Source organism: Haliotis asinina, chromosome 14, assembly GCF_037392515.1.
Source record: "Haliotis asinina isolate JCU_RB_2024 chromosome 14, JCU_Hal_asi_v2, whole genome shotgun sequence".
In the NCBI taxonomy this organism is placed as follows: Eukaryota; Metazoa; Mollusca; class Gastropoda; order Lepetellida; family Haliotidae; genus Haliotis; species Haliotis asinina.
The window spans coordinates 20,006,940-20,028,800 of record NC_090293.1 but is presented as its reverse complement, the minus strand read 5'-3'; the positions used below and the strand labels follow the sequence as shown (position 1 = coordinate 20,028,800).

Here is a 21,861-nt window from a genome sequence, read left to right as displayed (position 1 = left end):
GGCTACTCCACCGCCCCTACGTTCGCTCTACCCCAGTGTGCTTTGTAATAAAGTATAGCTTTTGCCCTGAACTACTATAACCCTGAACTATCACAATTAAAGCACGAGGACGGTAGACTGAGTGCTTTGATTTTTTGGTAGTTAAGGGCAAAACTACACTTTATTTCAAAACATTTTGGGGTAGAGCTTTGTTAAGCTAAACTACTCAAGTTTGCTACCTCGAACTCGATGTAAACGAATGTTTATATTTTAGAATAACACTTTATAGAAATGCAAGCTTCACGCTACAAAACATCTCTACCCCAGTGTTACCACTTCACTTCAAACTTGTGTCATAACGTTTCTATCATTAAAAACTAGCTACGGAATGTCTTAGCCTTCAAATTTCACTTTAAATCAGCATATTTAACGCTTGCATGATATAGAAAAACAACCTGATATGTCGACACTGTTGTCTAAAAAAGTGCACATCGAAATGATACTTGCAACGAAGTTACTTCCGGTTTATAAAGAACTGGTGTTCTCTACAGTGACACGGTTCATGCTGATAAAAGATGTCATTCTTCACAGCGATCCTTCGTAGCCTAGTGGATAACATCACCAAGCTAGAGAGCAAAGGAAAGGGTTGCAGGTTCGAAACCAAATGTCGCCACAATATATTCAATATATACGATGATTGATAGCAAACCGAAGCTATTTCAAAACCTGGGTGTAGAAATTATCAGTGCAAAGTCACATCCCGGGGCTTTACAACACACATTTCTGATTAAATAGTGTAATCGATGTAATGCGACCTTGAAAAGACTGTCTGAGACGACCGTCATAAGAGAGCCAGGTTGATATATATGTATCTCTAGAGCCTGGATCGAATAGTTGATCATATGGAGTGATATTTGAAATGATGCACGAAACTGCTAATGAAGGAAACCACCACACGCTTATCAAAGTCATATGTGTTGTTGGTACAATGCACATTACTTTGCATCTTTCTGGATGCAGCGAAATTCTTTTCTACGTCCACTCCCTACGTACGTGCATACTGGACAAAATATCTGCTGACAAGTTAACAAACAAACAAACAAACAAAAACATATGGAAAGGTTACTGTATCAGTTTCAACCTGCCATGACAGATATGTTGTCATACGACAATATTGGTCTTTGTCAGTAGTATATAGTGACATGTTAAGCTGGTATGCAGAGTTTTCACCATAGACCTGCTTCATGAACACAATTGTCAGTGAGAACATCTGTCTGGAGAGTGGAAGTCTGGTAGTGCTAACACTGACAGTGCCATTGGATGTGCAATGATGTCCTCTCGCCCGGCGTTCACCATCGGTGTGATAGTGTACAAATTGGTCTGTCTGGAACTGCAGAGCCACTTGAACATTTGACTTGGTGCCCATACCAAACTTTGTCACAGCATCATGCCATTGTATTCCATTTTCATTTGTTGAGTTTTCATTGTGTCAGCAACTTGAATTTCTGGTTCAGACACATTTAATTACAAAAACACTGTCAAATACCTAGATCATCACATAAAGCAAACATGGTTTGTATATCTGGACAAGACCAGAGGAGATGATTTATGTTTTTATTTCAAAACAAAACTGACAAAACCTGGGTTAAAAACAACATAAATCTACATGCAGTTTCTAAAAAAGATTCAAATTGAAAGTATATTCAAAAACATATATACTAAATATTTTGTTATTCTATATATATTGTGTAAATATTGTGTCATGTGAGGAATAGGTCCATATGGGGACACATGGAGATTATTATTCTATTTGTTGGTCAGATGAAGATGAATGTTTTGTCTAAGATGTGACCATAAATTTTGTAAAATTGTAAATATGTGTTCATTCAAGTGTACTATGTTTTCATGATCACATGGGGCAAGTCTGTACCAATCACCACATCTATAATTTTGCTTCAAATACCAGAAAACCAAGAAGAAAAAGTATAGAAAAGAAATTCGAGATGGAGGGACGGAGTTTTTTCTACTGCGAGGCCACAGTAATGCGGGGTATTACAAGGAATGATTTAAATGCACTATCTTCTGAACACTATGGTCTTCTGATGAGAATCATTGTCTGGCCCAGACTTGATTATTTACAGACCGCTGGCGTGTAGCTGGAATATTGCTGAGTGCGGTGTGAAGTTCAATCAGCAGTCTGCTTTGTGGACTGACTCTTCTGTATAATGTGGTATGTTGATGGACATCTCATGTGATAAAGCAAACATCACCTCCTTGTAATACCCTCTCCCCTTCAACCAGATCTGAATGTTGTAAGGACAGTGGGGTGCCTGCTGGTTAAAGCGTTGGGTCGTCGCGCAGAAGACTCGTGTTCGAATCCCCAGATGGGCACAATGTGTGAAGCCCATTTCTGGTGTTCCCCGCCGTGAATTTCCCGAAATATTGCTAAAAGCGGCGTAAAACCAAACTCAGTGAGTCAGTCAGCATAGCATCAAGTGTCACATATATATTGAAAAATACATGATATTCATGCCATGTACCTCGATCGCACAAAACAACCCCAGTTATGTAATGGGTAACATCTATGGTATACACGTAACAGGTGTTCCAGTGGAAGAGTGGGATCAATAAATGTCTAATCTCTACACCTAATTAATTTTGTATCACGAGTTGCCATGGTGACGGATTCAAATCAGTTGGGAGGTTCAGCTTGCCCCAGTCTTGCAGTCATCTCTCATCCCCTTCACATAGTTAATGATAACTGGAATTATAGTGGAAGGAAAACACATGATCATACTGAAGCAAGAACTTGATACACATAAAAAAGTTATGACATATATTTGATACAGAATATAGGACTGTAGAACTGCTCTAATCCATAGGTATGCTGCAGGCCTGTTGTATATGTATATCCCCACGGTATGATAATAAAGGCTGTTGTGGACCTATTCTAGCCTTTGTATCCCCATGGTATGATAATATAGGTTGCTGTGGACCTACTCTAGCCTTTGCATCCCCATGGTATGATAATATAGGTTGCTGTGGACCTACTCTAGCCTTTGCATCCCCATGGTATGATAATATAGGTTGCTGTGGGCCTACACTAGCCATGTATCCCCACGGTAAACATAATACAGGGTGCTGTGAACATACTTTGACCTTGTATCTTTAATGCATGATAAGAATATGTTGCCGTGGATTTGTCTTCACATGGAATCCTAACTAAAACCCACAGCCAATAAATCACTAGCACACCACGAACGCTATAACTTACATTGCTGCACTGGGTGGAAGCTCTCCTTCATTTCTGGTGGGAAGTTCTTCTTCACACCTTGAATCACGTACCTACAAAAGGAATATCAAGTGATCATGAAGTTCTTGATTTGATTTGATACAAACAAAGTCGTTGCAAAAGGGCATTTCAGAATCGGGAATCGGGAAAATGAAATGGAACGAATTTGTGAAACAATTTTGTGACCAAACACGATTGCATGTGATCACAAATGTTTGTTTGGGTGAAAATATTACATCACAGTGGTCTCATCAGAATGGAATGCTTAAAGATATAAGGGATAGCGGATGGATCCAAGTATGCACAGGTGTTAGGAAATCAAGATTTAAGCGCAAAGGTCCAGCGTCAAAATAGCGTCAGATTTGAGGACAATATTATGGATCATTAGTTTCGACTGTTTTCTGTTGACTCACTTGGTCACGATCTGCACGTGGTAGTTCCTGAACTTGAGGACGGACTGGGCCAGGTTGTTGTAGGCTTGCTTCAGGTCGCTGTTGCTACTGGATTCAACTGTACACACAGTTAACATACTTCTAAAAACATCGTAAAGCATCGGTATCAGTCATCAGAAATAGTATATTTACTTACAAATTTGAAATTCAGGAGGGCCGTGCTAAAACTTCGAAAAAGATTATAAAAAAATCTGACGATTGTTGCATAACGGTGCACTGAGTGAGTTTAGTTTTACGCCGCATTCAGTAATACTCCAGCAGCTGTCTGTAAAGAATCAAGTCTGTGTCAAGTGATTCAGTGATCAACCTCATAAGCACCGATCTCCACTGGGATGCGATGATATCGGTCAACCTAGTCAGCCGGACTGACCAACCTCTCCCGTTTAGTCGCCTCTAACATCAAACGTAGGTTACCGAAGATCAAATCTAACCCGTATAGTCACGGGTGAGCATTCTGAATCTGATTCCCTCCATTCACGAGTCTTGAACACTCGCACCATGAAAGGGTCGTATTTGAAGAGAGATTACGTAGGAAGATATGACAAGTAACCACTGTGGGAAGAGAATGACGGGTGAGAGGAAAAGCCCAAATGCGGCAGGTTGCCCAAGACAATACAGACATAAAACATGGTCTGGTTGGAGTACTTCATGTGTCTGTGTTGTTTGTCAGTGTTTAACTGCAAATGGTTCTGTTCAAGCTCTCTAAAACCGTAGCAAATAAACAAACACGCAGCCTTCTCTCTTGAGTTATCTTGATAACGAACACCGGATGTCTTCACTGATTTTAAGTTATCAGTTCCAACACTTATCACAGTTATTTCCCTTTACGTCAACCAGGATATGTTTGTGAGGATATTCGAGCCGAAGAAGACGTTATTCATTACTTTAACTAAACGAACATGCATTTATGATTACATCTGGTCTTTAAAACTGAAAGGGGGCGGAGGGATAGCCTAGCAGGTTAAAAACGTTCGCTTGTCATACTGAAGACCCAGGTTCGATTCCCCACGTGTACAACGTGTGAAGCCCATTTCTGGTGTCCCCTTGCTGTGAGACAAATCACAAAGTACCAACTCACTCACTCACTCATTCAAAACTGAAAGGACTTACCGACTGATTTCAACTGTTTTGGCCTCTTGCGCAAATCTCGTATGAGACGAGCGTGTTTGGGTACCATGTAGGTGATGATTTCCTCAGTATATGCATGCCTCTCTGTAACATTAACAATTAACTTTTAATATATACTTTCCTTGTAATTTCCTTCCTTCGAATAATTACTTTAAATAGTACTCCGTGTCATAATGGTTACAGCGTCCGCCCGGGCAGCGGAAGGTCACGGGTTCGATCCACGGAGGCGTCAGTACAATGTGAAATTCCCTTTCACCTTGTCTTTAAATATATTAGTACTGTTTCTAAGAGCCAAGCTCAAATCATGACTAACGAGAGAGAGAGAGAGAGAGATAGAGAGATAGAGAGAGGGAGGGAAGGAGGGGTTGCTCCATGTGTTTCATAATACTGAAACTCACAGAATAAACTAAACTGAACTGGATACTCTCTTGTTGGTTTTCTTTCCATACCAATATACTGTAGATACTCCCATGTTTGCCACCCTAATTTGGAAGACTTTGCTCGGAACTGGAACTAGAGTGTTCACAACATGCCACTTTGCGGCAGATGTCCAGGTGAAGCCTGAACCTGCTCAACCATTGCATAGTCAACAATACTGTTGGTGTCGTTATGACAGATTGCATTAACAATCGCAACAGAATTACCTGATATGCAGATGGGTTCTCTCCCTGCTATTTTGACTGTGCCCAGGATGGATCTTGTTTCAGATATTTGCTTGAAACTTTTGATCCACGACTCATGAACATATATTTCCGAAATTTTGCTCAGGAAGCTCAACCAAGACTCCTCTTTCAGGAATTGTTTTTCCCAGTGCTTCAACGTCCAGTTCTATATAACCAATGTATGGTATCTCCAAACCGTTGGCTGCCTAAACGTGAGCCATCCCTGTTTTTTAGGGAGATCAATACCACGTGCCTTGAAGAAACGGTTGAAAAAATCTTGTGTAATTGCGGTTACAATCGACCCTGTATCCAACAGGCAATTAGTTTCCACTCCACCCATGGAAATCCTAGCTACTGGACAATCAGACACTACGTGGGAAAAATCTTGGAGTTGCAAACTGCCAGGCAAAGATGAGCCTGTACCACACACTTCTACTACCCGACTCGTGGTAGTAGAGGGTTTCAGTTTTCCGGCAAATGAGGAGATGCCAGTCCCTGGTTACCATGCAATTGTGTCTGGTGCTGGAGGCTGCTCATAATACCGAAACTCACAGAACACACAGAATTGAACTGGATACTCTCTTGTGTGATATGTTGATAGAATCTCCCCAACTTGGTCACATAAGGATCCCGGCTCGAATACAAAAACAAGTGATGCAGGTGAATTAACAACCATGAATTAACAGCCTAAGAGCATAATGAGGTTTAACCGATTCGACCAAGATGATAGGTTTCCAAGGGACATATCTCTGGATAGCATTTTGAAGTGGTAAACGTAGAGTGAGTGAGTGAGTGAGTGAGTTTAGTTTTACGCCGCACTCAGCAATATTCCAGCTACGTGGCGGTGGTCTGTAAATAATCGAGTCTGGACAAGACAATCTAGTGACCAACAACATGAGCATCGATCTACACAAATGGGATATCATGGAATATGCCTAGTCAGCGAACCTGACCACCCGATCCCGATAGTCGCCTCTTACGACAAACATGTGTTAGTGGGGATTAGTTCTAACCCTGATCTTCACGGGTAAGGGAACCGATGACATGTGTCAACCAAGTCAGTGAGCCTGACCACCCGATCCCGATAGTCGCCTCTTACGACAAACATGTGTTAGTGGGGATTAGTTCTAACCCTGATCTTCACGGGTAAGGGAACCGATGACGTGTGTCAACCAAGTCAGCGAGCCTGACCACCCGATCCCGTTAGTTGCCTCTTACGACAAACACAGTTGCCTTTTATGGCAAGCATGGGTTGTTGAAGGCCTATTCTACCCAAGGACCTTCACGGGTCGCTACACGTAGAGAAGAGAGTTATCGTTATAGAATGAACACACGAAATAAGATCTAAAATGATAATTGGAGGGCCCTCTCAAAAGATTTAACAAGTAAAGTTCGATTCCCCACATGGGTACAACGTGGGAAGCCCATTTCTGGTGTCCCCCGCCGTGATATTGCTGGAATATTGCTAAAAGAGGTGTAAATCTCACCCGCTCACTCACGATGTATCCTAAACACTCATTCCAGTACTACCGGAAATCCTCCTAGATGCATCGTAGCATTCCGCAGAGGTAGCAGGATCCGCTGGATACGGGGTCAGATATGGACACACTTGGACCTCTAGAAAGTGTTTAGCTGACACAATTAAAGGACGCCCCGCTCCATGCCTGATGCAGTTGAAGATATGTTACCTTATATATTTCTCTTTTACCCATCTATCTATATATCAGTTTGTTTCCACGGAAATGTATTAGTGTAGTTTCGGGAACGCTTGATAGAGGGATATAACTTACTCTCCTCGTGTTCTATTCCCAGCAGAGCGTCGATAACCTTGAGTATTGGCGACTGTCCAGCGTTGGCACCTTTGGCCTGAAACAGTAGCCTTTTCAAGTGAGTGAGTAAGTTGAGTTTTATGCCGCACTCAGCAATATTCCAGCTATTTAGCGGCGGTCTGTAAATAATTGAGTCTGGACCAGACAACCCAGTGATCAACAACATGAGCATCGATCTGCGCAATTGGGAACCGATGACATGTGTCAACCAAGTCAGTGAGCCTGACCACTCGATCCCGTTAGTCGCCTCTTACGACAAGCTGAGTCGCCTTTTATGGCAAGCATGGGTTGCTGAAGGCCTATTCTACCCCGGGACCTTCACGGGTCGCCTGAAACAAGAGACAGTGGATTCATTTGTTTGTCTACTAACATGTTTGCATGTCATTATCAATATAAATTCAAATTGCTACAGCAACATTAATGTTGAATCAAGTGGATTCATTCAACGTTATTATTACAGGGTAGTAGTAAAACTCCTTTACAGTATGGTTCTGCCAGGAGGAGTAAGTGAGTGAATGTGGTTTTACGCCGCTTCAATCCATATTCCAGCAATATCACGGAAGGGGACGTCAGCCATGGGTTTCACACACTGTACCCGTGGGGAACGAACCCACTCACTCCCTCACCTTAATCGGCTCGTCCTTAACGCCTTCAAAAATAAGGCCATCATGCAAAGCTAGCTCCCCGTACCTGAAACCAAGAACAGAAGGCTATTGTCCAATGGGAAAGCTCAATTTGATGACGTGGTGTGATTATATACATATATATGACAGTCACAACACGTGAAGAAGAGTGTTCTGCACGTGCAAATTTTGTAAAACGTTAGTTAGATGTACACTATAGAACGTTTACATGCTTTTTTGTCGGAAAGGGACCATGCACGGTCACTCTAAACTTCGATTGTCTGGTTGAGGTCAACATTGTATATTTGGACCAGGTACTTTCTCAACCTGTTACCAAGGAAATAAACAAATGCCTCCTTCTTATGTAACGCTGTATTCCAACCACTTCACTTCACGTTATATACGTTTAATCGGTACACTTAGGAGATAAACATACTGTGTTGGAAAATCAGAGGTAGATAACGCGTAGCGTGAGGTTTTAAATACAAAATTTAGAGCTATTATAATTTCGTTATCTACCTCTGACTTTTCAACACAATAAGTTTATCTCCATTCTACCATAACCGTGTTATTCAGATTTTAAACAAATACTTAACATGTAAGAAAATCAGAGGTATATAACGTGATTGTATGCATCTGAATGACTTTGATTAACCAATCACAATTCAGTATTTACTGAAGTCATGGTAGAATTAATTTTCATGTTTTGTTTGTTTGATCCAGTTAACCGGACATCTCGCTATTCGGACGATTTTCGAGTGAAACCAAAACGTCAGGATAAACGGAGTTCGACTGCATACCCCTTGTTCAGACGTCAAAAGTATTATATCTGTTTCTCCCTGGATAAAATACTTTACTTTCAACCTACGCGAGAGCAATGCCAGTTCTTGTGTTTAGGGCTTTTATGTTTGTGTTTATGGTTGGTTGTTGTTTAGCGACTAACTCAGCAGTATTCCAGCTATAAGGCGGCAGTCTGTAAATAATCGAGTCTGGGCTAGACAGCCCAGTGATCAACAGCAAGAGCATCGATCTACACAAATGGGATATCATGGAATGTGTCAGCCTAGTCAGCGAACCTGACCACCCGATCCCGTTAGTCGCCTCTTACGACAAACATGTGTTAGTGGGGATCAATTCTAACCCTGATCTTCACGGGTTAGGGAACCGATGGCATGTGTCAACCAAGTCAGCGAACCTGACCACCCGATCCTGTTAGTCACCTCTTACGACAAACATGTGTTAGTGGGGATCAATTCTAACCCTGATCTTCACGGGTAAGGGAACCGATGACATGTGTCAACCAAGTCAGCGAACCTGACCACCCGATCCCGTTAGTCGCCTCTTACGACAAACATGTGTTAGTAGGGATTAATTCTGACCCTGATCTTCACGGGTAAAGCGTCGTAATGAGTGAGTGATCATGAGGTTTTACGCTGTTTTTAGCAATATTCTAGCAAAATTACGGCGAGGACAGACGACGTAATAAACTTACCCGCCGAAGAAAACTGTCATTTTCGGAAAAAAGCCTTCAACTGATAGGTTTTCTGAAAATACAGTGATCAAGTTTCATACATATTCATTGTCCCATATATAACGAAATTGTAGTAATCAAAGCGAATGTCGGTGTACATACTATTGAAAACGTATTAATATTACATTTTTTTTTGGTCTTTTTTAATCCAAGTTGTGTGATATATGGATTTATAAAATGATTATTCCATTCAGAAAGTGTGTGTTAGTACAAACACGCCAGTCTGGTGCAAGCCTTTGCTATGATGTGCATGAACACATGGTAAAATGCGCAGTTGCCAGCTGTTAAGTGGCAGTGCAACAGTTATATATGGACAAGCTTTATGGATGAACAACTTTATTTAGATGCTACAGATTCTTGTATCTTTGTCAAGGTAGAATGTGAATGTAAACGTCGCATCATCTACATACAGAAGTTGTTCATCCATATACCTTGTTCATATGTTACTGTCCAACTTCTAAATAATGCCACTGAAATGTTCTTCACTCGTCGTACAGTTTATATGTAGATTCAATAAGGAGACCAGATATATGGGGGCGGTCTGTAAATAATCGAGTCTGCACCAGACAATCCAGTGATCAACAATGTGAGCATCGATCTGCGCAATTGGGAACCGAAGACGTGTGTCAACCAAGTCAGCGAACCTGACCGCCCGATCCCGTTAGTTGCCTCTTATGACAAGCATAGTCGCCTTTTATGGCAAGCATGGGTTGTTGAAGCACTAATCTATTCCGGACCTTCACGGGTCCTATATATAGACATTTACCGTGAAAGCGTTTCATTGTTTTCTGCATGTTGAGGACGGCGTCTGATATTTCGTCAAGGGACCTGGCGATCTTTTCCTCATCACCTTCATCGGTTCCATCTAGGACGTTCTGGAAAGCCTGGTAAATTGGAATGAAACACGACAGTCAGTTTCTTTGAGTGAGTGAGTGAGTGAGTGAGTGAGTGAACGAGCGAGCGAGCAGATTTGGATTTGTCACATCACAGCGTCATAGGAGGGGTGGGGTTAAATCGTTTGCTCGTCACGCCCAACACCCAGGTTCGATTCCCTACATTGGTACAGTGTGTGAAGCGAATTTCAGGTGTCCACTGCCGTGATAGAGCTGGAATGTTGCTAAAACCTGCGTGAAACCACTCTCACCCACTCATGGCGCCATGTGGTAGTGAAACCCTACTGATGTAGGTCTTAGACATCTCACATTTGGTAAAACCGACACGCTTGCATGGTGCTAACAAATTTGGAAACATATTCAGGGAGAACCGGGATTCGAACCCTTGATCAGACGTTTCAGGCCTTAGACGACAAAGTCCCATGCCACCGTTAGTAGAGTGTAGTGACCCAACACAAGCATACCCTACATTGTCCGTGCAACTGAAATGAAACTGTCATCAGATGATATAAACAAATAACGTGACAGTGTTATTGCCTTCGCGTGCTAAATTTGAGTACCTTGCCTTTATTTCACATGCATTAACCTACATACAAATACTAATTTATAGGAATGGTGGGGTTGTGGGGTGGTCTAGCGGATAAACCGTTCGCTCGTCACACCAAGGACACGGATTCGATTCCCCACATGGTTGCAACGTGTGAAGCAGATTCTTGGTGTACCCCGCGGTGATATTGCTGGAATATTGCTCAAGGCGGCGTAAAACACAGCTCACTCACTCACTCAATCAATCAATCACTCACTTTCTATATTTATTTATACAATCTAGATTGTTCTATGCCCGGACGCTTGCCCCCTCTATATGGCAAACGCGTTATACTGGGTGTGTCTTGCCACACTATGGTGATCACCTGAACGGTCGGTGGGTTCAAGTGTACACAGGCTTAAAATGTCTTATCCGTACACCGACATGAACTACTTTCATCTGATGCTGTGTTGCTGTACATACATGACATAGCTCGGCGTCCATTCCACCCCGTGTTCTCGAGCCTTTTTCACAACGGAAAAACGTACACTGCGCTACACAAACATTTGTCCGACCTCGTTTTGCGCGTTATTGAACGTGTGACAAGCAAAAATACGCACTCCATCTTAACAAAGACAACCAGGGTTTTTCGGGAGCAGATTTTGTGAATGTCTGATCGTGTGTTCGAAAGGACAGAAAGATCTCTGTATAACAGCAGTTTATCTCTCTGTAAAAAGTGTTAACTGTTAGTGAAAATTAATTCTCTTTGTCAGCTTAATATCTTGGACACTATATCAGACACAGACACGCAAAAACCACCGAGGCCAGTTGTCGCCATGGACAAATACCACCTAGGACAAAAGCTATCCTGTTATTTCACCGTTACATCGACCTCAATGACATATCCAGATAAAAGAGTTTGCCGACGTTCACTGTTATCCTTTCAAGGAGACGTCGAGACAAACACAGTGTGTCATTTACGACGTTCCGTGTCTCCTCAATCACCCAACCTGCATTGAATCTGCAAAGTCCTGTTCGACTCTTAAACCCACGGCGAAAAACCACAGCCATTCTGACCCGCCCATCATGTCGATAATAGCGGCTAAGTTCCTGCAAATAAAACATAGATTTCAACAATGATATTCAAACTAGCTACTGACAGAAAGGCTGTTCATAACAGATCATGACTGGGTATTCGGGGGTGTCGAATACCGCCATTTTGAGTAAATGAGTAAAGTTAGGTTTCCCCTGCTTATAACAATATCCCAGCTATGTCATGGCGGGTTTCACACACTGTACCCATGTAGGGAATCGAACCCGTGTCCTCGGTGTAACGAGCGAACCCTTTAACCACTAAGCTATAACCGTCCCCTTAATTCAGAAGCGCAATTGTCATGCAAACGTAAGTAAATAAACGCAACCTGTCTTAGGTTTTATCACTTTAAGTGCACTCCCTTTTCAATAAAACTCGCGCTCATGCGGGGCGGTGGGGTAGCCTAGTGGTTAAAGCGTTCGCTCGTCACGCCGGATACCCGGGTTCGATTCCCCACATGGGTACAATGTGTGAAGCCCATTTTCTCGTTTTCCCCTCCGTGATATTGCTGGAATACCCGGGTTCGATTCCCCACATGGGTACAATGTGTGAAGCCCATTTTCTCGTGTTCCCCTCCGTGATATTGCTGGAATATTGCAAAAAGCGGCGTAAAACTAAACTCACTCACTCGCGCTCACGCATGCAGTTTCCAGCAATTCCCAGCACCATAGGGATACTATACACTGTACAACTGGTAATATGTTATTTCTTCACAAAGTCATTAGAGCCGTCAAACTTTCATTTTCATCTCGGTAGATACTTCTGAGAGTGACACCCCAGTCCACCTCCACCACACGTAGTGTCATTGTCAGTGTCACAGTAGAGGAGAAAGAAGAGCTAGTCTCCGAAAGGAAAGAACGAAAATTTCACTTACTCGATAACAGCAGGCCTGAAACATATCATGAGGTTATAATGAGTGATGACACGTGTGGTTGAAGACACCTTGCTTACAACTAATGATAGTGATAAATAGCATATCGACAGCAACCGCAACCGTAGTGGTCAAGTCACAATATTCTTGAAGGAAACGAGCACTCGAATCTCGATTTGAGTTACCAATATGATAAACAAATTCTGGTTTTAATAAGAATAACTATTCTCGTTTTCACAAACTCAGTGTTCGCGTTACCAAAAATAATAAAAACAAGCAAACATTTTTTGTGTGTGTGTGCTTTGGACGCATAGAATCTGATCTACTTGATTTTATAAAAGTATCTTAAAACAGCAACATATAGAAAAACATTGACTATTGAAATGATTCAGGATTGTATTGAAAATTTCACGCGCAATGTGTTTGAACTACATATTTATACCTGTATTTCTGCACGCACTCGTACAAAACCTACCTTGAACACTGTTAACTTAAACTATATACATATTAACCATAATTTATGCATTATATTTCATGAATTAGGCGTGCAGTACGCCATCTGTTGGGCGGCGGTCTGTAAGTAATAAGGTATGGACCATACGATCACTGATAAACATCATGAGTGTGGGATAGGGTGTCATGTATTAACCAAGTCAACGAGCCTGACCAACTGATCCCATCAGTCGCCTTTATGACAAGTACGGGTTGCTGAAGACCAGTTCTAACCCGGATCTTCACAGTTTCTCATATATATAGACCTAAGATGAAATACTATCCGATTACAAAGTTAGGTAATATCTCACTCATTCGGATCTTTCAGTGTGGTATTTGACAGGTACAGGTCGGCGTATGTAATCACTGGTTGGAACCCTTGTTTCTCGTACATCCCATATAAAGGAACAGCCAAACATTTGGGTAGAACCTGCAATCATATTATTGATTATGATTAATAGTATTGTTAGTTTTGTCCTTACGAATGAGTCATTAATATATTCTTTGATTTCGTCATTTGAAGGAAAGATGGAAAACTTCTTCTGTGAACGTATATATGCCATGGTTTATATGTATCCCATCAAAAGTTTAGACTCCCTTAATATACGCACTACAACTGTACTTGTGCAGTGGTGTAAAATCATGTTACCATCATAAATTTGTGTGCGTGCGTGCGTGCGTGCGTGCGTGCGTCCGAAGATTGATTTCTCAAGTAACTTGGGAAAACCAACTGCAAAGGATCAACAGCACGAGGATCAAGCATCAAACAGCGGAATAGGCAATATCATACACGAGAACAACTGCCTTTTGAAGTAAAGTTTGGTTAAGAATTCGCCAGTTTTCACTAAGTATCATCATTCAGGGAACTGAAGACAATAATCTGTCAATGTTCAACGTTTGTTTCACAATACATCAGCACCTTTGAACAGTATGGGATATTTTGCAAAATGTAGTTTAGAGCAGTTTCCTGAAGTAAATACGCAACATATACACTAGTGAGTGTAAACCTTTGATGGGAAGTACATATGACGCCATTAGTGGAGTGATTGCATGATTTAGCCATGACCTCTAAAGGTTTGTTGGTTTAGCAGGGGTTGGAAGTATCTGACCATTCTCTAAATCTAAGATCAAACTTTAAAAGGGTCACTAGTTTCGGGGAATTTTAACCAATACATTTCACGTTTTGAAAAGCAACTTGATTTAAAATTTAATAATTATTTCAATTATCCAGACATGGGGTTCTACCCAAGGTATATATTACAAAATCTGGACGTTGACTGAAGCATACAACATACAACACATACCGTACAACATATACTGTAAAGCGTCAATATCCGTAACCAGTTCAAAGGTGGTTCTGATATCACATAGAGTTCAAAGTTCAAATGCTTCAGCAAAGAGACAAGTCTTTAGATTTGATTTAAAAACAACTAAATCTGGTTGTGTTCCGAGGTAAGATGGAAGCTTGTTCCATGAGGGCCAGTCGTCATCATACATCATACAACATACTGTATACAGCTATACAGCACACTGCGTTAAGCATACAGTGTACTGTATACCGTATTCCCTCATCTAACATTTATGCAATCACGGTCGTTGCGGTTTAACTGGCTCCCATGCTTTTACGTGAGCGGTATGAGTCTGAGCTTGTCTGCGAGTATCTGACCTTTGGGACATCATGAAGCCCATTCTGCCAGAGGTACCCTGATGTCATGACTGTAAGCTGGAGATGGGCTAGTCTCTCTTCCTTCATCCCACACAGGCGGTTGATGTCAAGCACAGGCAGCTGTAGAGGAAGGTAACAGTTCTATATGTGTTACAGACGTTACAGCGAGCTTCCTATTCCGGCAAAATTTAAAAACATATCATGGTGGGAAAGCCAAGACTGGGTCTTCGATGAACCCCGGAAAGGTAGCTGAAACCAGACGAAAAATATTTTCACTCACTCACTCACTCACTCACTCACTCACTCACTCACTCACTCACTCACTCACTCACTCACTCACTCACTCACTCACTCACTCGTCTCACATTAACGACAGTGGCTGTGAGTGATTTGTTTAAATGTGCCTCCAGTAACACTGAAGCAATATTATGGTGTACACACATGATGCATATATGGGAATTCAAACCCGGTCCTTAGCGTGATGAGCGGATTCGCTTTACACACTGGACTACACCTCAGTGGGAGTTAATGAACTTATCCACAAGGCAAAGGATTTCAAAGAATGATACGCATTTCTACATACTGCAATATAGCAAAGATATGCCAAATTAAGGTGACCCGAAAGTTCTGAAAAGTCTTACTCGCACCTTTAGAACCTCCTCCCTCATAGTCTTGTTACCGACCAGCTCTGCGAACCGCAATGCCACATTGTTCCAGGGGTCGAAGTAAGAAGGCAACCGGGTCTGGAAATACAGGAAAGTAAAGAATGGATGTCTTAAGGCTTCACTGACTGGTGGACATTAGGGGTTTATGACTGCCCGTTAATCTAAATGAGTGAGTTTAGTTTTACGCCACCTTCAGCAATATTCCAGCAATATCACGACGGATGACACTAGAAATGGGCTTCACACCATTGTGTCCGGTATTTTATTAATCCACTGTGGCTAGGTAAAATACACTGGTCCACTGAATATTGGGGTAAGAAATCAACTTTCACATGACCCCAACCATGTTTACAATTGTGTAGTTTTGTGCCGGAAACAGGAACATTTCTGGTGAAGAAATATACCACTTCCGTGTGCGGCATAAAACATCATTCACTTTACGTAGCAACCCAGCCTAAACACTAGTTTCACCTTTGAATCTCGTGAAATCACTATAACCGTTTCGTCAGTTTCTGATGCAACATTAAATGATGAAATATGTTTTCGTTAACGGCTTTTTAACGCGGATTTAAGACATGTAAGGCAATGGAAAAAAGGAAAAAAATATCGTTTTACTTTTTAACTTTAATAGACAGTGGGTATCCTTATCCTCAAGTGTTTTCAGTTTTCAGTTTTCAGTTTTCAGCTGAAAGAAATTTTCAAAAACAATGTCCATGATAGTGGCACTTGGGTCTGTCCCACATTACTAACTGTAAGTGGGGCACGTGGAAATTGTGTGGAGTGTATGTGCCAGACAGACACAGTTCTACCTTTCAGTTAATTAGCACTGAGGGTATAAACCGCCAAAGATACCCATCCCATCAATAAGTGCAGAAACTCTTTGTTGTACGATTGTTTCTTTAAATTTGAGAATATTTTAGCTGACAAATTCTGATGTTATTTTGAAAAATATAACCATGTCGAAGTGCTCATAATGTGCCGATTAAGTAAATACAGTAAATCTTTTAGGCATAATATCGTTAGTTAACTGAAAATAGGTGAGTGAGTTAAGTTTTATGCCGCTTTTAGCATACAGAAAATAGAAAATAAAGCAGATATCAAATCAACTGAGAGCCAGATTTTATTTTGTCCAATAGGTTCTGAATTTTTTCTGGTCATGAAATATATCAATTTGTGTGTAAATCATAAATGACTTTAGCCCCAAAGACTGCTACGTGATCGTTTAGTTCAGATGGTAATTTATGTACGTCATGATATAGCTAGCGGCATAAAACAACATTTACCTGCGCTAACACGTTATGAAAACACGCCATCATGATAACTGAATGCGAAGAACTGAAATTGGAACATTCAGGCGAATGTAGTTTCACACTCGTTTTCTGATCTCGGAAGGAGGCGGTTTCTTGTATTGTTGTTGTTTGTTGCTTATGAATATGAATATTAATAATCACTCGTTTATCCAGTAGCATGACCACATGTGTGTTTGTGGCCTGTTCTTTGTGAGAATATATGTATATATTCTCTCTCTCTCTCCTCTCCCCCCCCCCCCTCTCTCTCTCTCTCTATATATATATATATATATATATATTTACCTAAATTTCCTAAATACGCGTCGGAGGTCTTCAACACGTTTTAGACATAATTCTGGCTGTAGAGGGCAGGGCATATAAGCAAAGTTGTGAAATGAGCTGCATATGCATGGTGCATATTCCAGAGACATTCCCTGGACAAGTGGTATCCTGTAAACCGTTCGGTATCTTTCCTGGTGAGATTAATCTTTTTCTGACTCCATCGTAATGTCAATATAAACAAAGGGGACGTAACTCTGAGGCGGAGACAGAGCTGAGCTATTTGATTGGTCGAGAGCTTGCGACTTATAGTATGAATTAAGACAAGTCCTATGTCTTACAACTAGGTTACAACTAATTGTATGCGATTTCAAGTCGTTACGATTTGGGTGTTCCCACGCTGCACTTAAGTCGTGTGCTACAAATTGTTACTACAAGTGGCGAGTTTCACATCTTTGCGACATTCGACAATACAGGAACCCCGTTACTCCTTCTCACAATCATATCATCAACGTTATAGGTACATTAAAACCTTTATCCATTCTATTAGGATTAATCAAAATAATTATTTATAAACATAAAAAATGGAAAAATAATTAATTAATATATTTTACTCAAAAATATTTACATTCGTTCAATTTAATTTTATTTACATTATTAATCATTATTTTTATATAGGAGCATATTTTAATGTATATTTTGGACAGATATGCATCACAGAACAAATCTATACAATAGTGTTGGAATGACCTTGAATCTTGTGAAATCCCTCTAATCGTTTCGTCAGTTCTTGATGAAAGTTTTAATGATGAAATGTGTTACGAGTAGAGGCGAGTTAAGACATATGGATCTATGCAACGAAAAGAAATTACTACGATGTCACTTTATTAATAGAAGGTGGCTATAGTTATGTAGGGGTTATTTCCTCACGCGTACTTATTCATTCTGTGTTTGGGAGCATAATGATAATCCTTTCCGAGAGTGATAATCCTTTCCGAGAGTGATAATCCTTTCCGAGAGTGATAATCGTTTCCAAGAGTTTTGATATTACCGTATTGTGTTGAGGAAGACATGTACGTTACACAAAGGGTGAAATTTTCCTATCAATATCGCAAAAGGCCAGTCTGAATTAACGGCATTTACGACAAGACGTTATGACACGTCAGGCAACATGCATGTATTCAGGACAATCACAATCCCCGTCATTGCAGTAACCAGGCTGCAGAACTTACCAGTGGCTCTTCTAGAACGAACCCAGTCTTCATTGAAATGTCGTAATCGGTCAAATCCAAACGAGCCATTTTCCCGATCTCCCCTCCAGCACATACAGTGAATGTGTGATATCTAGCCTCGATTAACTGATCCAGGCGAAGGGCTAGCTACAGGTAATGTTAAAAAACATGAATAGGAAATGACGACGCTCGGAAGACTGTGCATACAAGTAAACAATGATATATATACATGTGCATTCTGCTCTGTTTTATCACTGGCCCTGATTAGGAATATGAATGATTCTGAAACTAGTTTAGGTAAAAGTAGGACACGGTGTTTGACGTGCATGCCGTGGTATCTCACGAAAGCACACCCGATAAATATAATGAAACGGTTGTTACTATGGCCAAGGTACAGTACCGGATAGCGTTACCTTGGGTATGCTTGAACAGGTGCACACACGTGCACACACGTGCACACACGTGCACACGTAAAGTGAAGAAGTCACTTGTGAGGATGCATGGTGATGGTAGTAGTCGTAGAAGTGGTTGAGGGGTTGATGAGTTTGGGAGGGGAGGTGGTTGTGTATCTGGGACACTCGATTACCGCCATCCGTCATACAGTAAGACTATTACAACAAAACGATACAAACAAACACACTACGTTTACGTATGGCAGCATTAACTCGACGTTTAATTTTCAACATTATACATTGATCGGGACTCTGATCAAAACATGAGAATTGTCGGTGTGTGAGTGAGTGATCTATCCGTCTGTCCGCCTGCCTGCCTGCCTGCCTGCCTGCCTGCCTGCCTGCCTGCCTGCCTGCCTGCCTGCCTGCCTGCCTGCCTGCCTATCTATCTATCTATCTATCTGCGTGAGTGAGTGAGAGGGAGAGAGAGAGAGAAGGAGAGAGAGAGAGAGATAGTCTTTGTGTGAAAGTGTAAGTGTGTGTAGGTTTGTATATAGTGGAGTCTGGACCAGAGAATATAAGCACATAAGCATCAGTCCAGACAGTTATTGCACTATAGAACATTTCAACGAGATCACTAAGCCAGACTACCCGTTCCTGTTCAGTAAGCGTGGCTGAAGGCTGCAGCTGATTCAATGAACCTATTACGCAATGCATGATGGTGTCTTTAAGAGACGCTAGTCGGTGTCGCAGCACAGTTCGTTCGCCCCACAGAAGACCGAATCTGATTTCCCACATAGACTTGCTTCAACGTTCGAAGGCAATGCTTGTTGTCTCGAGCCGTGGAATCGCTGGAATATTGCTAAAAGCTGTGTAAAACAACACTCACTAGAAGAGACATTGTGCAGTACTTTGGCGAGTCAATATGGATCTAGATTTATGTTTTCAAAACAATGTGGTTAGCTGAATCTTCATCATCGAATGAAGTGAATATGTCACGGACGTGGTGTCCGATATTCCTGGGATAATGTTAGGTTCAGCTTAATCAAAACGGTTTTGCAGAGACTCATTTAGAAACATAAATAAAAACTAACAATAAATATTCATGTTTTAGATGCGGTAACAGTACACTTTAAATGGCTGTTGACAAAGCTTTCATCCCCTTCACTAAAGTTTGTTTGGGATAATGAATTAATGCAGTTTGACTGAGTAAATCCGGTTCTCTGCGCAGGTCACCTCAATCGCTTTTACGGTCTGAATATGTCAGCGGTATCGATGTAACCACAGACGCTGACAGACTGGCCTAGTAACAACAGTGACGTTGCAGTCTTTGCCATTTTCTCTCACCTCTCATAGATTTGATTCAACTCGTTGTAGCGTTAAGAAACAAATTTATGATTGTAAGGATTCATTATTGTGTTAAGACCCGTTTGTCAAAACGACGGTCATGCTACCAGTCTGAGGCCCATGATGAAGTAGAGAGATATATACACTAGTATTGACATTAAGGTCGCCATGTGAAATCAGGCCTAGAATTGTAAAGTGAGTTATCCTTTGAAGAATATTTGAATAATTTCCCACAAGTATTACATTAAAGCTGATAACTGACTATGACTAAAACTACTTTGTATCAAAATACCTGTAAACATATTGAAAAGGCAGGCGACTCAGCTTGTCGTAAGAGGCGACTAACAGGATCGGGTGGTCAGGGTTCCTGACTTGGTTGACACATGTCATCCATTCCCAGTTGCGCAGATCGATGCTCATGTTGTTGGTCACTGGCATGTCTGGTCCAGACTCGATTATTTACAGACAGCCGCCATACAGCTGCAATATTGCTGAGTGCGGCGTAAAACTAAACTCACTCACTCACTTGAAAAGGCTACTGTTTTTCAATCTCCGGTAAACCGCCATATAACTGGAATATTACTGAGTGCAGCGTAATCTCACTCAATCTCAGGTAAAGGTGCAGAGACGTTATCAACAATTATATATTCTTCACAGAAAGTAGGGGAACCTGAACTTTGAAGTCTGGTAGAAAGAAAACCCATTGATGAATGTTACACTGACATCCACCTTGTGTATGCAGCATCATTTCATGTTATCAACACACTTAAACACAATGCATGGGAAGCACGTGCACAACGTGGGAGCCTCCTACACGTGCATGGGGTATCATTATGAAATGTTGACGTTTTTCAGGCAGGTCGATAAATCAATGTAGACCATTTTTTCCGATAATTTTCTTGCATCTGTGCATGGTCAGGGTTTTCAGGATCAAATAACACACTACTGACTGGAAAATGTAACCCTGAAATGTTCATGTCCTACTCCAGTCACCTAACAAGGGGGATAAATTAACGAACAGCTTTGCTTTGAATGAAATCCATGTGGTGATGCATTCTCAAAACATCCATTATGATTGTATCAACATTAATTCAGTCCCACATATCTCCCAATTTCGACAATCGTACATTGAAAGAACAGTTCCCCATCCTTTAAAGAGTATATTCCGTTGCTTAAAATCGTTTTCAGACAGTATCGTATTTACTTAGTACTTTGGGGTGTCAGGGTCGTCGACAGTCAAGACTGTAGCTTTCACAGGTCTGTGCCTGTACAGCGCTATCTTGGTAATTTATCACTGCTGCTGCTTATGCCGGTAGGTTTTGAATTTAACTTGGAACGGTATTTCATTTGTAACTCCGGCGTGCCAGCTTCATTTGGGGGAAATGTTTGTTTGTTGTTTAACACTGCACTGTAAGTAATCGGGCTGAACAATCCAGTGATACATCATTAGAATCGATCTGCGTAATTAGGATACGATGACATGTATCAACCAAGTCAGCAAACCTACGATCCCGCGTGTCGTCTCTCTCGCCAAGAATGGGCTACTGAAGCCCAGTTCCTACCCAGATCTTCCCAGGTATGTGAGGAATGACAAACTCACACAAGTCTTTCACACTCAGG

General features: G+C 41.3%; 1 protein-coding gene across 2 annotated transcripts; it reads right to left on the bottom strand.

Annotated features, from left to right (window-relative positions):
- Window positions 1–1,093: 1,093 nt before the first annotated feature.
- LOC137261411 (myoglobin-like) lies at window positions 1,094–18,701 on the bottom strand. Of its 2 annotated transcripts, none has more exons than XM_067799156.1 (14): window positions 18,503–18,701; window positions 15,685–15,780; window positions 15,038–15,157; window positions 13,683–13,801; window positions 12,883–12,897; window positions 11,926–12,025; window positions 10,263–10,380; window positions 9,458–9,509; window positions 7,969–8,032; window positions 7,304–7,379; window positions 4,834–4,935; window positions 3,685–3,781; window positions 3,254–3,324; window positions 1,094–2,740 (listed from the first exon to the last, which is right to left on the bottom strand). In XM_067799156.1, exons 1-14 carry the CDS (start codon window positions 18,569–18,571, stop codon window positions 2,685–2,687), a joined length of 1,155 nt encoding a protein of 384 aa, XP_067655257.1. In that variant the 5' UTR covers window positions 18,572–18,701; the 3' UTR covers window positions 1,094–2,684. The 2 variants fall into 2 exon arrangements, with proteins under 2 accessions (XP_067655257.1, XP_067655258.1); XM_067799157.1 differs by having other exon boundaries at window positions 1,448–1,484.
- Between the last annotated feature and the right edge of the window lie 3,160 nt (window positions 18,702–21,861).